Source organism: Trachypithecus francoisi, unplaced genomic scaffold, assembly GCF_009764315.1.
Source record: "Trachypithecus francoisi isolate TF-2019V2 unplaced genomic scaffold, Tfra_2.0 Lachesis_group5, whole genome shotgun sequence".
Lineage (NCBI taxonomy): Eukaryota > Metazoa > Chordata > Mammalia > Primates > Cercopithecidae > Trachypithecus > Trachypithecus francoisi.
Window position 1 is genome coordinate 87,253,197 of NW_022681470.1, and position 18,671 is coordinate 87,271,867.

General features: G+C 47.9%; 1 protein-coding gene and 1 long non-coding RNA gene across 3 annotated transcripts in view; one reads left to right on the forward strand and one right to left on the reverse strand.

Annotated features, from left to right (window-relative positions):
- The window catches only part of OLFML2B (olfactomedin like 2B), a 40,103-nt gene extending 21,673 nt beyond the window's left edge, over positions 1 to 18,430 (forward strand). Inside the window, exons 5-8 of one of the 2 annotated variants that reach the window (XM_033197303.1) lie at positions 1,382 to 1,613; positions 3,361 to 3,894; positions 16,650 to 16,826; positions 17,355 to 18,430. In XM_033197303.1, the coding sequence (XP_033053194.1) occupies positions 1,382 to 1,613; positions 3,361 to 3,894; positions 16,650 to 16,826; positions 17,355 to 17,956 (1,545 nt within the window). In that variant the 3' untranslated portion in view covers positions 17,957 to 18,430. The remainder of the gene's footprint in view (positions 1 to 1,381; positions 1,614 to 3,360; positions 3,895 to 16,649; positions 16,827 to 17,354) is intronic. The other variant, XM_033197304.1, reaches the window with a different exon arrangement.
- LOC117075169 lies at positions 11,259 to 16,703 on the reverse strand. Its single transcript, XR_004433867.1, has 3 exons — positions 16,610 to 16,703; positions 14,879 to 15,022; positions 11,259 to 12,897 (listed from the first exon to the last, which is right to left on the reverse strand). It is a non-coding gene; the product is annotated as an uncharacterized LOC117075169 (long non-coding RNA).
- Positions 18,431 to 18,671: the final 241 nt, after the last annotated feature.

Below are 18,671 nucleotides of genomic sequence, written 5' to 3' on the forward strand. Positions count from 1 at the left end.
AATCCTGGACAAGGAATCTGACTGGACAAACCGACACAGCACCAGAGATCTTGCCACACTGTGGACACAGGGGCTCCTCCTTGGGTAGCAGCTCTATGGCGGACAGAGTGGTCCATCTACATGATCAGAGCTGTCATGGGGCACTCTCACAGCGCCATCCAGATGCCCAGTCACCGGGCCATGTGAGCATCATTTGTTTTGACAAAATCAAATGCCAGTTAGTTACCAATGTAGACAATTCCTTGGGATTTGTTGTGATTCAGAAATTCAATTTAACAAATATTAGGGAACCTCCATCCAGCGGAATCAAAGATGAACAAGAAATGGTCTTTCTTCTTTCAGATTCCCATAGTCTGCAGAGATAGCAACATCACTAAATAGTGCCTGTGGAAAGCAGGCTAGGAGAGGCGCTACAGCAGAAGCACAGACTTGTATTCATTAGGACTTGTGTTCGGCTTGGGTAAGAGACCCAAATACAGTGCCTTAAACAATAGAAATATTTGTTGTTCTTTCATGTAAAAGAAACTCTGGAGGCAGGCAGTCCAGGGCTGGCATGATTAGCTCCAAGATGTCGTTAGTGACTTTCATCCTCAAAATCCCCTCATGATCACGAGATGGCTGCTCAGCTCCAGCTATTCTGTCCACATTTCAGTCCAGAGAAATGAGGAAGAGAGCAAAAGACGCCTCCCAGCTGAATCAGCCCCCCTTATACAGAACTTTTCCAAATGCACATCCCATCAACTTCTTCCTATACCCCACTGGCCAGAATTCAGTCACATGCTCACTCCCATAAAACCAGGTCTTCATTAGTAAGGAACAAGAGGGCAGGGAATTTGGGTAATCAATGAGAAATCTCTGCCATAAAGCACAAAATGAGGCTTGGGGAAGATTGATTAATTCTGAATTAGAAGGTCCAGGAGTATTTCCTTGGGGACCTGAAATTTTAGCAGGGCCTCGAGAAGTAGATATATGGGGGAAGGAGGTATAATGGTTTTCCAGGCAGAGAAAACAGGCTGAACATAGATCCAGTGGCTCAGGAGAGCCAAGAGTTTCAGCAGTCAGACGTTGATTCTGGAACCAGACATCCTGGCTTCAGTCTGCCTTACCACTTACCTGTTGTGGGACTTTGGGAAATTTATATAACCTCTCTGTGCCTCAGTTTCCTGAAATGTAAATGATCATGATAAAAATAGGTCCTACCTCATAGAACTGATGAGAAGATTAAATTAGTTGACATATGTAAATGTATAAAGCACTTAGAACAGTGCTTGGCTCTTCGGAAGTGTTGCTGTTATTAGCACAGCCTTGGCTCCAGCCTTGCCCCCACCTGCCCACTGCCTCTCTGACCAGTGACCTGACCTTCCCTTGTGTCCCCTTTGAGGAGCAGTATGAAGAGCGGTTTCTGCAGGAAGAAACTGTGTCCCAGCAGATCAACTCCATCGAGCTTCTGCAGAAGCAACCCCTGGCTCCACCTGAGGTGGTGAAGTCACAGCGGCCCCTGCAGAGGCAGGTCCACCTGAGAGGCCGGCCGGCCTCCCAGCCCACCGTCATCAGGGGCATCACCTACTATAAAGCCAAGGTCTCTGAAGAAGAGAATGACATTGAAGAGCAGCGTGAGTTGGGGTCAACAGGGTGGCCCCAGAGGCAGGGCAGGGAGGGAGTCACCATTTGGACCATAGGGGGCTGGCCTTCCTGGGAGCCATATACCCCTCCTGCATTCTGATTATTGCTGTGACCCTGTTATCCAGTGCTGCCACTGCATTTCCTCACAGCTCGCTGAGTGGCCTTGGGCAAGTCACTTAACTTCTCTGGGCTTGAAGAATACCATATGGCAGAGCGTGGCTGGGCTGGAAGGGACTTCAATGCCCTCCAGTCCAGTCCTCCCCGTTTGCAGTGAGGAAACTGAGGCGTGGGGGAACTGACTGGCTTAGAGCCCCAAGCCACTTGTTCCTCCCTCCGAGGGCCCTGAGGTTCCTGTCTGAGTCTCCAGGACCTCCCCTTCGATCTCTGTCCTTCATTTTTCATGGAAGAGAGATGATCCCTTTTCACTTCACCTTTACCTTGGTTCCTTAGGCTTCTTCCTCTTCCTGTGCTCCTCCTCGCCGCTTCCTCCTCCTCTTCTCTTCTTTCTTTTCCTTGCCCAGCACTCCCAGCAGGCCCCAGCTCTTCCCCTCTCCCCAGTGTGTCTGAGCAGGTCCTTCCCCATCAGGGCTGATGCAGCAGCCTCCTGTCTGTCTCCTTGCTTCTGCCTTTGCCTACACTATGTTTATTCTCCACCCAGTAGCTGGCATCATCATTTTGCCCACGTTTAACTGTGCTTTTTGGTCTTTTGTGTGTGTGTGTTGTTGATTTGTGGGAGTTTTTTACATATTCTGATTACAAGTTCTTTGCCATCATATGTATTGCAAGTATTTTATCCCTACCTATGGCATGCATTTTTAGTTCCTTAATGGTGTTTTTGATGAGCACATGAAGTCTATTTGACCAATTATTGCTTTTGTGGTTAGAGCTCTTTGTGTCCTCTGTAAGAAATGTTTGCCTCTCCATGTTCCATCTCTGCTCAAAATCCTGCAGCCTCCCCCATTTCATTCAGAATAAAAACTGAACTCCACACACAGCCTGTAAGTCATGTATGCCCAGCACCTGTCCTCGCTCTGACATCACCTCTGCTTCAGTCACACTGGCCACCTCGCTGCTCCTGGGCCACTGCACACATGTCCTGCCTCAGGGCCTTTGCTCTGTGGTTAATCACCCCTGGAATCTTTGTGCCTGATGGCTGCTCAACTGACTCCTTCACCTCCTCCAGGCACCTGCTCATCTCCCTAGCTCAATGAGTCTCATTCTCACCACTTTATTCTTCTCTGCAAGTTTCCCTTCCCTTCTAGCTTTTTTGACCCTCTTTACCCTACTTTTTGTTCCCCATAGCACCTTCAATTGCACAATCCTGTCTATTATTTAGCGTCTCCACCACTAAATAGAAGCTCCAAGCAAAACAAGAATCCTTGTTTTGCTCGCTATTGTTATCCACACTCCATAAACATGTGTTGGATGGATGGATTGGATGACTCACTTACTCCCAGCCATTGGGGTTTAGGACCCCGATGCGTCCTGCCAGTGACCTCTGAGTCCTGGGGGGAGCATGGCTGCAGTCAATTCAGAGAAACCTCCTGGAAATTCAACGTCCTTCCACCTGTGCTCCTGTCCACGTTCTTCCGAAATCCCAGCCAGGCCCCCTCTCTAAGTCAGGCCATCGTGTTAAGGAAAGGCACCCTGTAATTCACCTGCCCATTGCCATGTGCTCTTGTCATCTGTAGCTTGTTTCTCTCCCGTGCCACAGTGAACCTTGTGTTTGTTTCACAGAAGATGAGTTTTTCAGCGGTGACAATGGAGTGGATTTGCTGATTGAAGATCAGCTCCTGAGACACAATGACCTGATGACCAGTGCCACCCGAAGGCCCACAGCCGCCCATCAGGGACACAGCACTGCTGTGACAACCGACCTGAATGCTCAGACCGCACCCTGGTCCTCGGCCCTGCCAGAGCCCTCAACCTCAGCTCCTAGCATTGCCAACCGTGCCTCAGTGGAACCACTCTCAGCAACACTCCAAACAACCTTGGTGTCTCCAGATCCCACGAGGGAGTCAGTCCTGCAGCCTTCTCCTCAGGTACCAGCCACCACCGTGGCCCACACAGCCACCCAGCAACCAGCAGCCCCAGCTCCTCCGGCAGTGTCTCCCAGGGAGGCATTGATGGAAGCTGTGCACACAGTCCCAGTGCCTCCCACCACAGTCAGAACAGACTCGCTGGGGAAAGATGCTCCTGATGGGCAGGGAACAACCCCTGCCAGCCCCACGCTGAGCCCCGAAGAAGAAGATGACATCCGGAATGTCATAGGTAAGTTCATTGTATCTGGCCTTGGTCTCCTGATCAGCTCAAGTAAAAGGCTGAGCCTGGAAATATGTTGAAAGGAGAGGGAGGGACCAGATGGTCAAATTTCTTTATGGGAATGGCAAATGGAGTGACGCCTTTGACCACCGATTAGCTTTAACATCTAGGGTTTATGTATTGAAACTGTGCCAGTGGCAAGAGTGGGACTCTTTTTCCTAAAATAGAGATATAAATTAATGGAGCCGAGATTTGGCTTCAGGAGTCAGTTTTATAAGTATTTGTTGAGGGCTTTCCCTACACGAGGCTTTGTGATGGCTATTGGGGTATCCAGTGATTAATAAGTGAATTTTTCTGTGGTAAGTTTACAAGTCATAAAAGAACAAAGGGTTTTTACTGGGGGGAAAGTCTCAGATTTGCAGCAGAGGGAGAGCCGGGGAATAGCCAGTGCAATGGGCCTCAGTGCAAAATCATGAACCCCACTCGTGGAGAGCATAGAAACATCATGGCACCATGTGACAAGTGCTGTAGCAGAGGGATGGAAAAACAGAGGAAAGAAAGAAGGAATATTAGCTTGGCCTGGCTGCCAGGAAGCCTGGGGAAACTTATCTAAGGAGGTTTCATTTGAGCTGAGATTTGAAGGATGAATAGGAGTTTTCTTTTTTCTTTTTTCTTTTTTCTTTTTTTTTTTTTTTTTTTTTTTTGAGACAGAATCTTGCTCTGTCACCCAGACTGGAGTACAGTGGTGCGATCTTGGCTCATTGCAAGCTCCACGTCCTGGGTTCACACCATTCTCCTGCCTCAGCCTCCTGAGTAGCTGGGACTATAGGCACCTGCCACCACGCCCAGCTAATTTTTTGTACTTTTAGTAGAGAAGGGGTTTCACCGTGTTAGCCAGGATGGTCTCGATCTCCTGATCTCATGATCCACCCGCCTCAGCCTCTCAAAGTGTTGGTATTACAGGCGTGAGCCACTGCGCCAGGCCTGAATAGGAGTTTTCTAAGCAGAGAAGGGAAGCCTCCTGACTGTTAGGTCTAAAAGAACAAGGTATGTTCCAGAAGCATGGAGAATGCAGCCCTATTCTGTGCCTGGGAGCTCCATGGCCCAAGAGAACTCAGAGCGGTGAAATAGAAAAGTAGAGAAAAAAGGCAACTACAAAAGGAAAAATGGGAGCTAGTTACAAATGTCTCTTCCAGAAAGAACTAAACCAAACATTCATTAAATCACCACTGATCATGAATGAAAAATAACACTATTGAGTAATAATTTCATCAAAATGTTTGTTGAAAAATACACTTGATTTGACAGAGGATATGGCCTGCCTTATACGTATCTTTCCCTTCTCCCACTTTTCTTGCCCTTGGCAATCTCTTTCCCAATCCCTCCTCAGCATAAGGTACGAGCTGCTGCCAGAGACAGGGTGGTGAAGGAGCACCTGCCGGGAGTCAGACACTCTGCTCTCTGCCATTGATAACTGTGTGACTTTGGCCAAATCTCTTGCCTTCTCTGGGTCTCAGTATACGCCATGGTTTTCCGCGGGGAGTTTACCAGGTCATGATACAGCAATGGATTCTTATTGGGTGAAAGTTTCAGAATAATGGCAGAATGAGAGCAGTGAAATAGCCCATTAAAATGGACCCTGGGGCAAAATCTCATGAACCCTTGCCTGGAGGAAGCTAAGCAAGAAGGCAGTTCTTGGGCCTCAGAGGTGAGGGTGGGAGCAGGAGAGAATGTTTAAGTTTCTGAAGTGGGGTTCCTGCTGTATTTCTGCAGACTGCCTTGGGGTCGGAGCAGAGGCTGCCACTTGTGCACCCATTCTGGACAGCCTGGCCTTTGCGCTCTTGAGAACAGGCCCTGAGCCCAACACTCCATCTCCCCCTCTGCCATAGGAGTGAACTTCCCTGCGCCCCCATACTTCACCATTTCAGCTTCCTGTCACCCTTGGGTGAGTGGGAACATCCCTCCAAATATTTAGAAATCTGGCCTCTGTCACCCCTACCACAGTTTTCCAGAATGCTAACAGTGAAGACAGGCTGCAGGTAGGACCCACACACCTTGTATGCCATCAGGCAATGGTGTTTGCCAGCCTGGGAGCCTCTTCCCTCGGTGACTTGCTAGCCAGGAGTGAGGTATCCACTCTCTCCATAACCTACCAAGCTGGGTCCCAGAACCCAGCCTGTCCCCAACTGCCTCCCCAGGGCTTTGCCACCAGCAGGCTTTTCTGCTGTTTTCAGGGACACTTAGAACTCTTTCCCCCTCCAGTAGCCTGACTGAGATGCTGATGCCCAGAGAAGCCCGGTGTCCCAGCAGCCATTTACCTGCTGGTAGGAATGACATTTTCTCTTGTTCAATATTCTGTTTAACTAGAATAGCATCATCATGCTGAGGATGTAAGGTTTGCTTAAAGACTAACCCGTGGCATTTTTCGGAGGAACTGGGGTTCTCACCTCATATGTTGACTGCAGAAGAAATAGACATGGACACAGATGTAGTGTGTTCTTCAAATGCCAAGGGGTGAGAGGAGGGGGTGGCCCAGAGAAGAAGAAAGGTTTGGCTGTCTAGGCGATGCGGAACTTTGACAAGTTTGTTTCTGGGAATTATTTTCAATAGTTTATCACTGCCAAGTGCCTCCCTCCAGCTGCTGTTGGTGTGGATGGGATTTTCATACCCTAACATTCTCTGCAGACCCCTGACTTGCCTGTGCCTGGCCAAGGAAGACTGTGATGTGCTGACATCTCCCAGTCATCAGTAAAATAAAAAGCTTTTGGCTGAAATAGACACGGGCCACTGATTTGCTACCTGGGAAAGCTTGTTTGCTGTTTGATGAATCCAGTAATTTTGATTTTTGAGCTATTTAAGATGTGATTGTAAACAGGGCTAATTTTAAAAGAAAGATTTTATCCCATAGTTTCCAATCCTGATTTTGTGATGTCCTAAGATGTCTACCATTATTCTCAGGATAGTTATAAAATGTTCAAAAAAAAAAAATCCAAAAACAAGTAAATTAGAATTTATTTTTGGCTGTGCAAACAAAGCATTTGGCCATAGTATAGCTCTAGGGCAGAGAGAGGAAAAATGTTGTCAGTAATTGGAGCCGGGGTTTGGGTATGATTGGTACCATCCAAGAAGATGCTTCTGCCCCCGACAGCCCTGGCTTTGGGAATAGCTCAGGCTACTGCAGCGAAATGAAACTGCCACGTGGCCAAGGCTCTGCAGATTCCCAAACTTTAGCAACTACAATTCCTCATACATTTTGTAGAAGGGGGTGGTTTGGAGTCGGGGAGGGTGGGTAGGAGGAGTAGACAAAGAGGACAGTCAGTTTATGACAATACCAGAGAGAGCCTGGCTCCTATTTGAATCTAGGAAATACCATGAACTATGAAGAATGTCTCCCCCACAAAGCAGATGACTGTAACCACCCCAAGGCTTGGCCAGCTGCACTGACCATGGGGCGTGATGGCCAGTCCTGCCTGTCTCGTGTCAGGGAGGCTGGTCTGGGGCAGCCCAAGGAAGGCGATGCTGACGTGGGCTGGGGCAGCTTCCAGAGCCTCTGCAGAGCCCAGACTCTAAGTCACTAGACAGGCAGCTCCCCCGGCCCCAGCTCCACTGGTCTCAGTCTCTTTGCTGACGCTGCTAATCCAATTCCCTCAAACCACTGGGAATCCAGTCATTGTATAACACAGGGGCCTCTGGCCCTAGAAATAAGGATATAAAATGGATAAAATATGTCCTTGCAGGTGGTAAAGGATTAAAGTCTAAGCCTCTTGATAAGGATAAAGAGTCAACTAGTATTAATAATTCATCCAGCACTACAGCGTGCTCGGCTGCAAAGATCCAAAGTGAGCAAGAAGTGGTCACTTTCCCAAAGGTTTAGGGAGGCAACAGTGACTGAAGTGGCCGAGCAGGTGGGAAGTGTGGCCGGCAATGGATGCACGCTGTCCAGGGGCGTCGCATCACTTCTGTGATGGGGCTCCTCTCTGAGGCTGATCCCCAGCTCACCAGGCTCAGAGGGCAGAGAAGAACTCTCCAGGCAGAGCCAAGAGCATGGGCCGAGGTGGGCAGGGAATGGAAGGCAGCCCAGGTGTGCCAGCACAGACACATGAGGGAGAGTGATGGAATTCCAGAGTAGGGAGCCGGGGCCTGATGATGAAGGACGTGAGAAGTAGGGACTCGATGCTAAAAGAGGTAGAGAGGGCTCTAAGCATGGAAACAATATTCGGATTTGGTCCAGTATTAAGTGCTGAGCACTCAGGATGTGTGAGTGCCGTGGGTGTCAGGGATGCAAAGACAGATACAGCAGGGGCCCTGTCCTGGAGTTGCACAGCTTGTATGTGAGACCAACACAGACACATGACTTTAACCAGGGTGGTGAGCACTGGAGGGCACAGGCCACAGTGCGTCACAGAGGGAGACTGAGGCAGCCCAGGACCCTTTTCCAAAAAGAGGTGCTGGCCTAACTGTCTTGTAGCATGAGGGGAAATTAGCCAGGCAAAGAAAGAAGGAGGCATTGCAATGAGAAGAACCAGAGCCAACAAGAGCACCAGGGCCCAGTGCAAAATGACAACATAGGACCTGTGTTCAAAAGGCAGGGTAAAAGTGCCATGCAAAGTAGTAAATATAAAGTTCTTCTTCTTCCATTCATGTTGTGTATGTGCCTCTCTCTCTGTCTCTCTCTCTCCTTCATGGTGTTTTTTATTTGCTATTCCATGCTATTTTAAGTAAAGAAACAGGCATGCCCCCATCTTATCATGTTTTGTTTTGTTGTGCTTCACAGAGAGTGCATTTTTTACAGACCGAAGGTTTGTGGCAACCCTGTGTCAAGCCAGTCTACCAGCACCTTTTTCTAACCTGTGTGCTCACTTTGTGTCTCTGTGTCACATTTTGGTAATTCTCACAATATCTCAAACTTTTTCTTTGTATCTGTTATGATGATCTGTGATCAATGATCTTTGATATTACTATTGTCATTGTTTTGGGGCATCACCAACCACACCAATATAAAGCAGTGAACTTAATCCATCAATGTTGTGTGTGTTCTGACTGCTCCCCCAACTGGCATTCCCTGGTTTCTCTCCTGCTTCTTGGAGCTCCCTATTCTGTAATTCCTAATTACAATAATATTGAAATTAGGCCAATTAATAACTCTACAATGGCCTCTAGGTGTTTAAGTGAAAGGAAGAATCCCGCACTTCTCACTTTAAATCAAAAGCTAGAAATGTCAGAGCTGAGTGAGGATGGCATGTCAAAAGCTGAGATAGGCTGAAAGCCTTCTTGTGCCAAACAGTTAACCAAGTTGTGAATGCAAAGGAAAAGTTCTTGAAGGAAATTAAAAGTGCTACTCCAGTAAACACACGAATGATAAGCAAATGAAACAGGCTTATTGCTGATATGGAGAAAGTTGTAGTGGTCCGGATAGAAAAACAGTCCAACCATGACATTCCCTTAAGCAAAAGCCTAATCCAGAGCAAGGCCCTAACTCTTTTCAATTCTATGGTGGCTGACAGAGGTGAGGAAGCTGCAGAAAAAAGTTTGAAGCTAACAGAGGCTGGTTCATGAGATTTAGAAAAAGAAGTCATCTCCATAATGTAAAAATGCAAGGTGAAAAGCAAGTACTAATGTAGAAGCTGTAGCAAGTTATCTAGAAGATCTAGCTAAGATCATTGATGAAGGTGGCTACATGAAACAACAGATTTTCCGTGTAGGCAGAACAGACATCCATTGGAAGAAGATGCCATCTAGGACCTTCATAATTAAAAAGGAGAGGTCAATGCCTGGCTTCAAAGCTTCAAAGGACAAGCTGACCCTTCTGTTAGGACTAATGCAGCTGGTGACTTTAAATCAAAGCCAGTGCTCACTTACTATTCTAAAAATCCTAGGGCCTTTAAGAATGATGCTAAATCTACTCTCCCAGTGCTCTATAAATGGAACAACAAAGCTTGGATGATAGCACATCTTTTTACACCATGGTTTACTGAATAATTTAAGCCCTTTGTTGAGACCTACTCCTCAGAAAAAATAGATTATTATTAATATTATTTGAGATGGAGTCTTGCTCTGTCACTCAGGCTGGAACGCAGTGGCACGATCTCAGCTCACTGCAACCTCTACCTCTTGGGTTCAAGTGATTCTCCTGCCTCAACCTCCTGAGTAGCTGGGATTATAGGCGCATGCCATCATGCCCAGCTAATTTTTTTGTATTTTTAGTAGAGATGGAGTTTCACTGCGTTGGCCAGGCTGGTCTCAAACTCCTGACATCAAGTGATCTGCCTGCCTCGGCCTCCCAAAGTGCTGGGATTACAGGCATGAGCCACCACGCCTGGCCAGGAGATTATTTTTAAAATCTGACTGCTCTTTGACAATGCACCTAGTCACCCAAAAGCTCTCATGGAGATGTGCAAGGAGATAAATGCTATCATGCCTGCCAACACAGCATTCATTCTGAAGCCCATGAATTGAGGAGTCCTTTTGACTTTCAAGTTTTATTATTTAAGAAATACATTTCATAAGGCTATAACTGCCATAGATAATGATTCCTCTGATGGATCTGAGCAAAGTAAATTGAAAACCTTCTGGAAAGGATTCATCATTAAGAACATTCATGATTCATGGGAGGAGGTCAAAATATCAACATTAACAGGAGTTTGGAATAAGTTGATTCCAACCCTCATGGATGACCCTGAGGGGTTCAAGTCTTCAGTGGAGGAAGTCACTGCAGATGTGGAAATAGCAAGAGAACTACAATTAGAAGTGGAGCCTGAAGATGGGACTGAATTGCTGCAATCCCATGATCAAACTTGAATGAATGAGAAGTTGCTTCTTATTGATGAACAAAGAAAATGGTTTCTTGATATGGAACCTACTCCTGGTGAAGGCAGTGTGATCACTGTTGAAATGGCAACAAAGGATTTTGAATATTACATAAACTTAGTTGACAAAACAGGTGGCATGGTTTGAGAGGCTTGACTCCAGTTTTGAAAGAAGTTCTACTATGGGGTAAAATGCTATCAAACAGCATCACACACTACAGAGAAATCTTTCATGAAAGGAAGAGTCAATTGATGCAGCAAACTTCATTGTCTTATTTTAAGAAATTGCCACAGCCGCCAGCCTTCAGCATCCAACCCTCTGATCAGTCAGTAGCCATCAGCATCGAGGCAAGACCCTCCACCAGCAAAAAAATGATGACCCACTGAAGGCTTCGATGATCATTAGTGTTTTTTAGTAATAAAGTATTTTAAAATTAAAGTATGTACTTTTTTTAGCCATAATGCTATTGTACCCTTAATAGACTGCAGTATAGTGTAAACATAACTTTTATACTCACTGGGAAACCAAAAAAGTTATGAAACTCACTTTATTGTGATATTCACGTTATTACAGTGGTCTGGAACCAAACCCACAATATCTTTGAGGTATGCCTGTATTAAAAATTTAATTTACTAGCATGAATTATACCATTCATCTTTATATTGTGCAATGTCAGTTTTAAATGCAAATATAAGATCTTTCAACTTTTATGCAGAATCCACCAAAATGACTCATTTCATATTTTGTAGCTCCTACATACATATGTATTTTGTTCTTATTAGAATAGTGGAAACACTGCAGAAAACTAACTCATCTGTTTTTGTTTTACTTGATATATGAACATCTTAACAGTACTCCTTGCCTTCAGCTTATTGAGTGAGGAAGGACTAAAATGAAAAGGAACTATGAGTTGCCCTATCCTTCCCTCTTCTTCTGTATCAATTTCAGCATAAGTTGTTGTCTAATACAGGGAAATAACACAAGAGAGAATATGATAGGGTTCCTTGACCATTTGTGTTTCTTAGAACACCACTGCCTTCTTTCTGCTTTCGGAGCACGATCTGGTTCAAATGGAAAATGTGGCCACCGAGGCAACACACCTACCTTGTGCTCACTTTGAATCTCACTGAACTCAGGCATGTAGTGGGTCTACCTGCAATTCTGTGCTCATTAGGCATAGCAAACCCTATATGCAAGACAAAGAAGGTGACCACACATATCTTGCATTCTCCTCTGCTCACACTCAGGCTGCATTATTAGACTTCACATAAAATACAAGTTCGAGGGTGAAAAAAGATGTTCAAGATGGCGACAGCAGATCATTAAATGAAGGGCAGCCCTTCTGAGCAAGGGTCTTGTGTGATTGCACAGATCATACGCCCATAAGGCCAGCCCTGGGTTTATGGTGAATACCATAGCCCTGGCAACTATGGTGAATACAAGCAGCTAGGTATGGGCAAGAGATCTCAAGCTGACAGCCTGAGGGCCAAATTCATCCTAAGATGTGTTTTTATGTTGGATCTGAATGCCTTCAGGTCAGCTCTTCCAGTTCACCACAGTGTCTTCTGCCACCTTTTGTCTCACACTCAGCCTGACTCATCATTTCAGTTCCTGCCTGACCCGTGTAGGCATCTGAGTTTGAGACCTCTGAATGAAGGCAGATGACAACAAGTAAGAATGGTGATGCAGGAAGGGCTGATGTGCTGGGATGGGGACTCTGGGCTGCACATGGTGGTTGGAGATGATGGGTCATTAAGGGTTTAGGAAGATGTGCATCTTGGAAAAGCAGCACAGGGAATACTGGGGAGAATAAGGTAGAAGTGGGCAGAGATGAGCCAGAGAGACCAACTGGTGCAATTGGAGTGATTCAGGCAAGAGGTGGTAAGGTATGAACTATGCCATAGAGGTGGAGGATCAGGGTCAAGATGTTACTCAGTGCTGAGTTGGAGTGTGGGTGAAGGGAAGGGGGATGTCAGGGATGACCTAGGTTTCTGGCTCGGTTGGTGGAAGGCATACCATGGCTTTCTCTGGGATAGTAAATACAGGAGGAGCAAGCCGTGAACTGAAGCAAATGATTTCCATTTTCAGTCCTTTAAGTTTGAGGAGCCAGGAGGACACCCAGAAGGAAAGCGCCTTATAGGTAGTTGGATGGATTCATGGTGCTCAGAATCAGGACCTGGGCTGAGTTGTCGGCAGGAGCTGAGTCTGCAGGAGGAATGAGGAGAGAAGAGGCTGAAGGTGGAACTCCAGAGGGTGACATTTGAAAGCAGACAGAAGAGGAAGCACTAGCCAAAGAGCTGGAGAAGGCCAGGCAGGCAGGCGGGACCAGGAGAGAGTGGTAGTGGAAGCCGAGGGAGGAAGGAAACGCCTTCTGAGGTGGGTGGCTGGGTGTCGGCGGGAGTGGAGGGTGGCTACCACAGTTTCCAAGCAAAAAGCAGAGGCTTGACTAGAATAAGAGGACTGGAGAGCACCCCGAGAGGCAGCAGTCGGGTTGAGGGGCTGAGAGGCATTGCTGACGAGGTTGGTCGGGGAGCAGATGCCCTAAGGACACTACTGGGGAGGCTTGCCAAGTGAGCACCGGAGCTGAGAGCCGGGGAGGGCCGAGAAGGCTCTTGCTTGCTGATTTATTTCTTTTAGAATGCTGAGATTCGAGGAGGTTTACATGCTGAGGGGAAGGGCCCCTTCTTTTCAGACCCAGGTAACCTTTGAAACAGGGCCAGCTGCCTCCCAGGACTGTTGGTTAAATGACGGAATACATAGAAAGTGCGTAGTAAATGTCAGCGTCACCAGCATCCTTGGCAGCCCTACTCTGGGGAAACCTAAGATGCGATGCAGACTGCACTCTCCTCTCTGCAGTTCCTTTGAACTTTCTCCCATCTTTCTGTCATCCCCCTTGAAGAGTTGTCAACATGCAGTGCCTTCTCTCCAAGGCTGACGGTTTGCTGCCAAGTGTGGGAGCATCTGAGCTGCCCCAGATTCTCAGAGCACAGTGATGTGTCTGGGTCTCATGGTTTACTGGCCTCTTCCCTTGATCCTGTCTTCAGATGCTCTGAAATCGTTTGCATTTATCCTGTCTGGGCTTGTCTGCAGGGCAGTAGTGTTTACTCTCTCTGAAGGCATGTGAAAATACAGCCTGAGGTTCTAGTACCAGGACAATGAAGCTGCAAATGGGGACTCCCCTGTTCCTACAGAAATAAGGATGCCCTAACCCAAGAAGCTGACTCCATCTCTATCCATTTCCTATGCCTCCAAATTGCCACAAGCTTAGTAGCTAAAAACAGAAATGAACTCTCTAACAGTTCTGGAGGCCAGAAATTCAAAATGAGTCTTGCAGGGCTAAAATCAAGGTATCAGAAGGGCCAGTTCTTTCCAGAGGCTTGAGGGGAGAATCCGTTTCTTGCCTTTTCCAGCTTCTCGTGGCTGCCAGCATTCTTTGGCTTGTGGCCATATCACTTCAGTCTTTGCTTTTTTCATCACATTGCTTCCCCCTCTCTTGTGGTCAAATCTCCCTTTGCCTCCGTGTTATAAGGATACTTGTGACTGTATTTATTCAATAGGACCACCCAGATACTCCAGTATAGTCTCCCCATCTCAGAATTTTTTTATGTAATCAGATTTGCAAAGTCCCCTTTGTTTCCTTTTGACCCAGTCACAGGCTCCAGGGATTTGGACCTGGATCTCTCTAGGGGACATTACTCAGCCTAACACATCATCTTCAGAGGGGACTCTCCATGCACTCTGGTGAAGGAGACAGGGAATGCATTACAATCATTTTACTTCTGAAGAGATTAAAACGTTTTGACATTATAGTGGCAACACAAACTTTGGAGTTGGTGGCTGGGCCAAAACCAGAGCCAGGCCTCTGGCCCAAGCCTGGGTCACATCTATAGCCCAGCACTGGGGCCCTGCCACTGCAAAGCCTCGGTGTGAGATGGGACCCTGCAGGGATTTTCAGGGCAGCTGGAGTTGCACAATGAGTCCTGGCTTTCAAGAGTCCATCTGCAGTTTCTGTGTTTGGTCAGAGAGGTGGCGTGGCCATGGCAATCCCCAGATGGAAAACACCTCACCTCATGTCTATCTGTGGGGCTTAGGGGCATGAGACGGGTGCCTCTGGACAGGGAATTGGTATCCTTTCTGGGCTTTGCCAGGGCAGAGGATTGCCCGGTGATGGCATGCTAGGGCTCACCTCAGTGCAGAAGGAGCGTGGCGTCCTCACTGGCAGCCAGGGCCCTGCTTAGATCCAGGGAATGGGAGGTTTTCCATCAGATCTCCACTGCCAGGGCTCAGTCAGAGTTTTCTATTTTATTGTCTTGAACAGATGAGCTCAGCTCTAGGGGAATGAGGCATTGACAGGGAGATTCTTTTGTTTGTCTTATGGAGACTGAATCTCTCCCCGCTCCGTCAGACCAGGACCTAATAAACCCCACACTGAGCTGCCTAAACCCTGCCACCTGCACCCAGCTATGGGGCCTGCCTGCAAAACAGTGTTCATGCCACTTCCACCCCCAGCTGCCCCAGACCCAGGGCCAAGGACCCAGCTGCTTGCCCCTGTCCTGTCAGCTGCAGGGCTTGGACTCCTTCCTCAGTCCACTTCGGGGGGAGCAGAATAGATGGAACGGATTGGAACAGTTTGGAAATGAGGGTGGCCTAGAATTTAGAGAACTCTGGAATCCAAACTGTAGGGTCTTTGTTACTTTTGTCCCACGTGAGTGTCAAGGACCAATTATTCTCATCACCCATCTGTGTTGTCAGTCTTGATGGCAGGTAGGGCAGGGGTTCTGCTGGCCCCAGCTGTCAGCAGGGGGTAAGGAAGCTGTGAGGGTAAGATTCATGTGGCTCTCTCACTGCCCCTTTCCACTGCCCTCTTCCCACCTCCTCCATAATCCACAAGTGTGAAGACAGGAAGAGCACATGCCCTTAGTAGTCACATGTGACTTCACTATCATTCAAGGCTATGTTCAATAATAATACTGCATATGAGCATTGCAGACTGTCAACTTCATCTAGAACCCAGTATAGTTCCAGTGGCCTTTTAGGACCTCTCCTGGGCACTGGGTCCAGAGCCACTCAGAAGGATATTGCTGAGTTCCTGTCCCATCATGGCCGACTTGATCTCTGAAGGAGGCTTCTATACCCAGAGTCAGCTCCTTATTCAAGTACTTGGTATCTTGCCCCCCAATTCCCCAGCAGGGAGCCCTGGCATCCTGCTCCCAGTAGTGACAGGGGCATAGGCTTGGGGACAGCTCTCTAGGACAGCAGGTGGGCCTCAGGGACATGAATTGCTCTGTTAGGGCTGGTCCCACAGCCTGGAGCGGCTCAGCAGCTGGCAGAGCCAAGTTCCTGGTTACACCCAGTAGAGTCCTCTCCTCTGGCCATACTTCTCATGCTGCGTGTTCACCTGGTGATCAGACGTTTGGGTGCCTGCAGCAAGCCAGATACTGTGTTCTGAGCACTGAGAATGTAATAAGGAAAAGCCACATTCCTTCATCCCTTGGTGCCTACACTCCAATTGGGGGTGGGCGTGGAGGGAGGAGAGAGAAGCACAAGCATTGTGGAGATGCAGGATGACATGCTCTGTAAGAGAGCAGCATTCATGATACCCTGAGAGCTGAATGGAATAAAATAGAATAGGTCCCCAGAGGAGGGCATGGTGTCATAAAAGGACTCTGGATCTTAGGTCTTTGAAGGATAGGACTGAGAAGTCAGAACAGGAGCAAAGCATGGTGGTGTGAAGGTGGCCAAAGATGGGCATGGTGGAGGCTAAAGTGTAGGATCAAGTGTAGGGTGGGTCAGGGGAGTAGCAGGAGATGGTATGGAAAAATGTTTCGGGTCAGGTTATACAGAGCTATTAAAGCCTGCCATGGAGTCCAGACTCTAAATAGGAGGAACAGCAAAGGTTTAAGGGGTGAGGCATCACTAGATCAGCACAAAGCCTCCATCTGCCTCTTCTCCACCAGGAAGGTGCAAGGACACTCTCTCCACAATCACGGGGCCAACCACCCAGAACACATACGGGCGGAATGAAGGGGCCTGGATGAAGGACCCCCTGGCCAAGGATGAGCGGATTTACGTAACCAACTATTACTACGGCAACACCCTGGTAGAGTTCCGGAACCTGGAGAACTTCAAACAAGGTGCGTGATAAAGATCCGACCCAGGCGGCTCCTTCCCTTCCCCACGTCCTCTGTTTTTATCACAGCCGGGCCTCTTTGGGTGGTAATGGCAGATAGGAAGGTGACACTTTCTTCTGATGACTAAAGGACCTTTCCTTGGAGAGCGGTCCCCCTTCCCCACTCCCTCACATTCTCTGCCTCTCAGCGCTTCCCCTCCTCCCTCCCTCCTGGGACATGGAAAACCTCCAGTCCAGAAGACCGCCTCCCTTTCCCATAGCCCTTGACAATTTACGAACCACATTCATGTATATTAGCTTCCTGGATCCTTGAAAGAAAGAGGTAGATGGGAATTGTCACTTCCCTATGACAGATGAGGACGCTGAGGCGCAGGCAGGTTGAGTGATATGCTACAGGATGCTGGAAAGTGGCAGAGCCAAGACACAAACCTGGGTTTCCAGACCCCTCGTTGATCATCACTCACTTAACCACATGGGCTGCCCACCTCCTGCCATGCCACCCTGAAGCCTCCTGTTTTCTCCACACCTGCAGGTCGCTGGAGCAATTCCTACAAGCTCCCATACAGCTGGATCGGCACAGGCCACGTGGTATACAATGGCGCCTTCTACTACAATCGCGCCTTCACCCGCAACATCATCAAGTACGACCTGAAGCAGCGCTACGTGGCTGCCTGGGCCATGCTGCATGATGTGGCCTACGAGGAGGCCACCCCCTGGCGATGGCAGGGCCACTCAGACGTGGACTTTGCTGTGGATGAGAATGGCCTATGGCTCATCTACCCGGCCCTGGACGACGAGGGCTTCAGCCAGGAGGTCATTGTCCTGAGCAAGCTCAATGCCATGGACCTGAGCACACAGAAGGAGACCACATGGCGCACGGGGCTCCGGAGGAATTTCTACGGCAACTGCTTCGTCATCTGTGGGGTGCTGTACGCTGTGGACAGCTACAACCAGCGGAACGCCAACATCTCCTACGCCTTCGACACCCACACCAACACGCAGATCGTCCCCAGGCTGCTATTTGAGAATGAGTATTCCTATACAACCCAGATAGACTACAACCCCAAGGACCGCCTGCTGTATGCCTGGGACAATGGCCACCAGGTCACCTACCACGTCATCTTTGCCTACTGACACCCTTGTCCCCACAAGCAGAAGCACAGAGGGGTCACTAGCACCTTGTGTGTATGTGTGTGCGCACGTGTGTGTAGGTGGGTATGTGTTGTTTAAAAATATATATTATTTTGTATAATATTGCAAATGTAAAATGACAGTTTTGGTATATTTTTTTATATGGATTGTAGATCAATCCATACGTGTATGTGCTGGTCTCATCCTCCCCAGTTTATATTTTTGTGCAAGTGAACTTCTCCTTTTGACCAGTAACCACCTTCCTTCAGGCCTTCAGCCCCTCCAGCTCCAAGTCTCAGATCTTGCCCATTGAAAAGGTTTCATCTGGGTCTTGCAGGAGGCAGACAACACTAGGAGCAGAAGTGAAAGAGGCAAGAAAGAAGTGCTATGTGGTGGGAAAAAAGTTTTAATGTATTGGAGAAGTTTTAAAAAACCAGAAAAATGCCTTTTTTAAAATAAAGAAGAAATTTAAAATCAGCCCCCAGTGCACTTTTGTTTAGCACCGATATGTCTGGCCAGGTGTTGGATCCCGCTCCCGGAAGGAGACGAGGTCTGGTGTTTCTTAGAAATGTTCTCTAACTGAACTGGGCTGCATCCCAGTTCAGTTCCTAAGAGCGCCTCCTCCCCTCCTGACAGGGACTTCCTGGTGGGGGATTTGGAATGAGCTGACCCCCATGTTCTCTTTAATTTTGTAGCATTGATCCCTTCATCTCTCTGT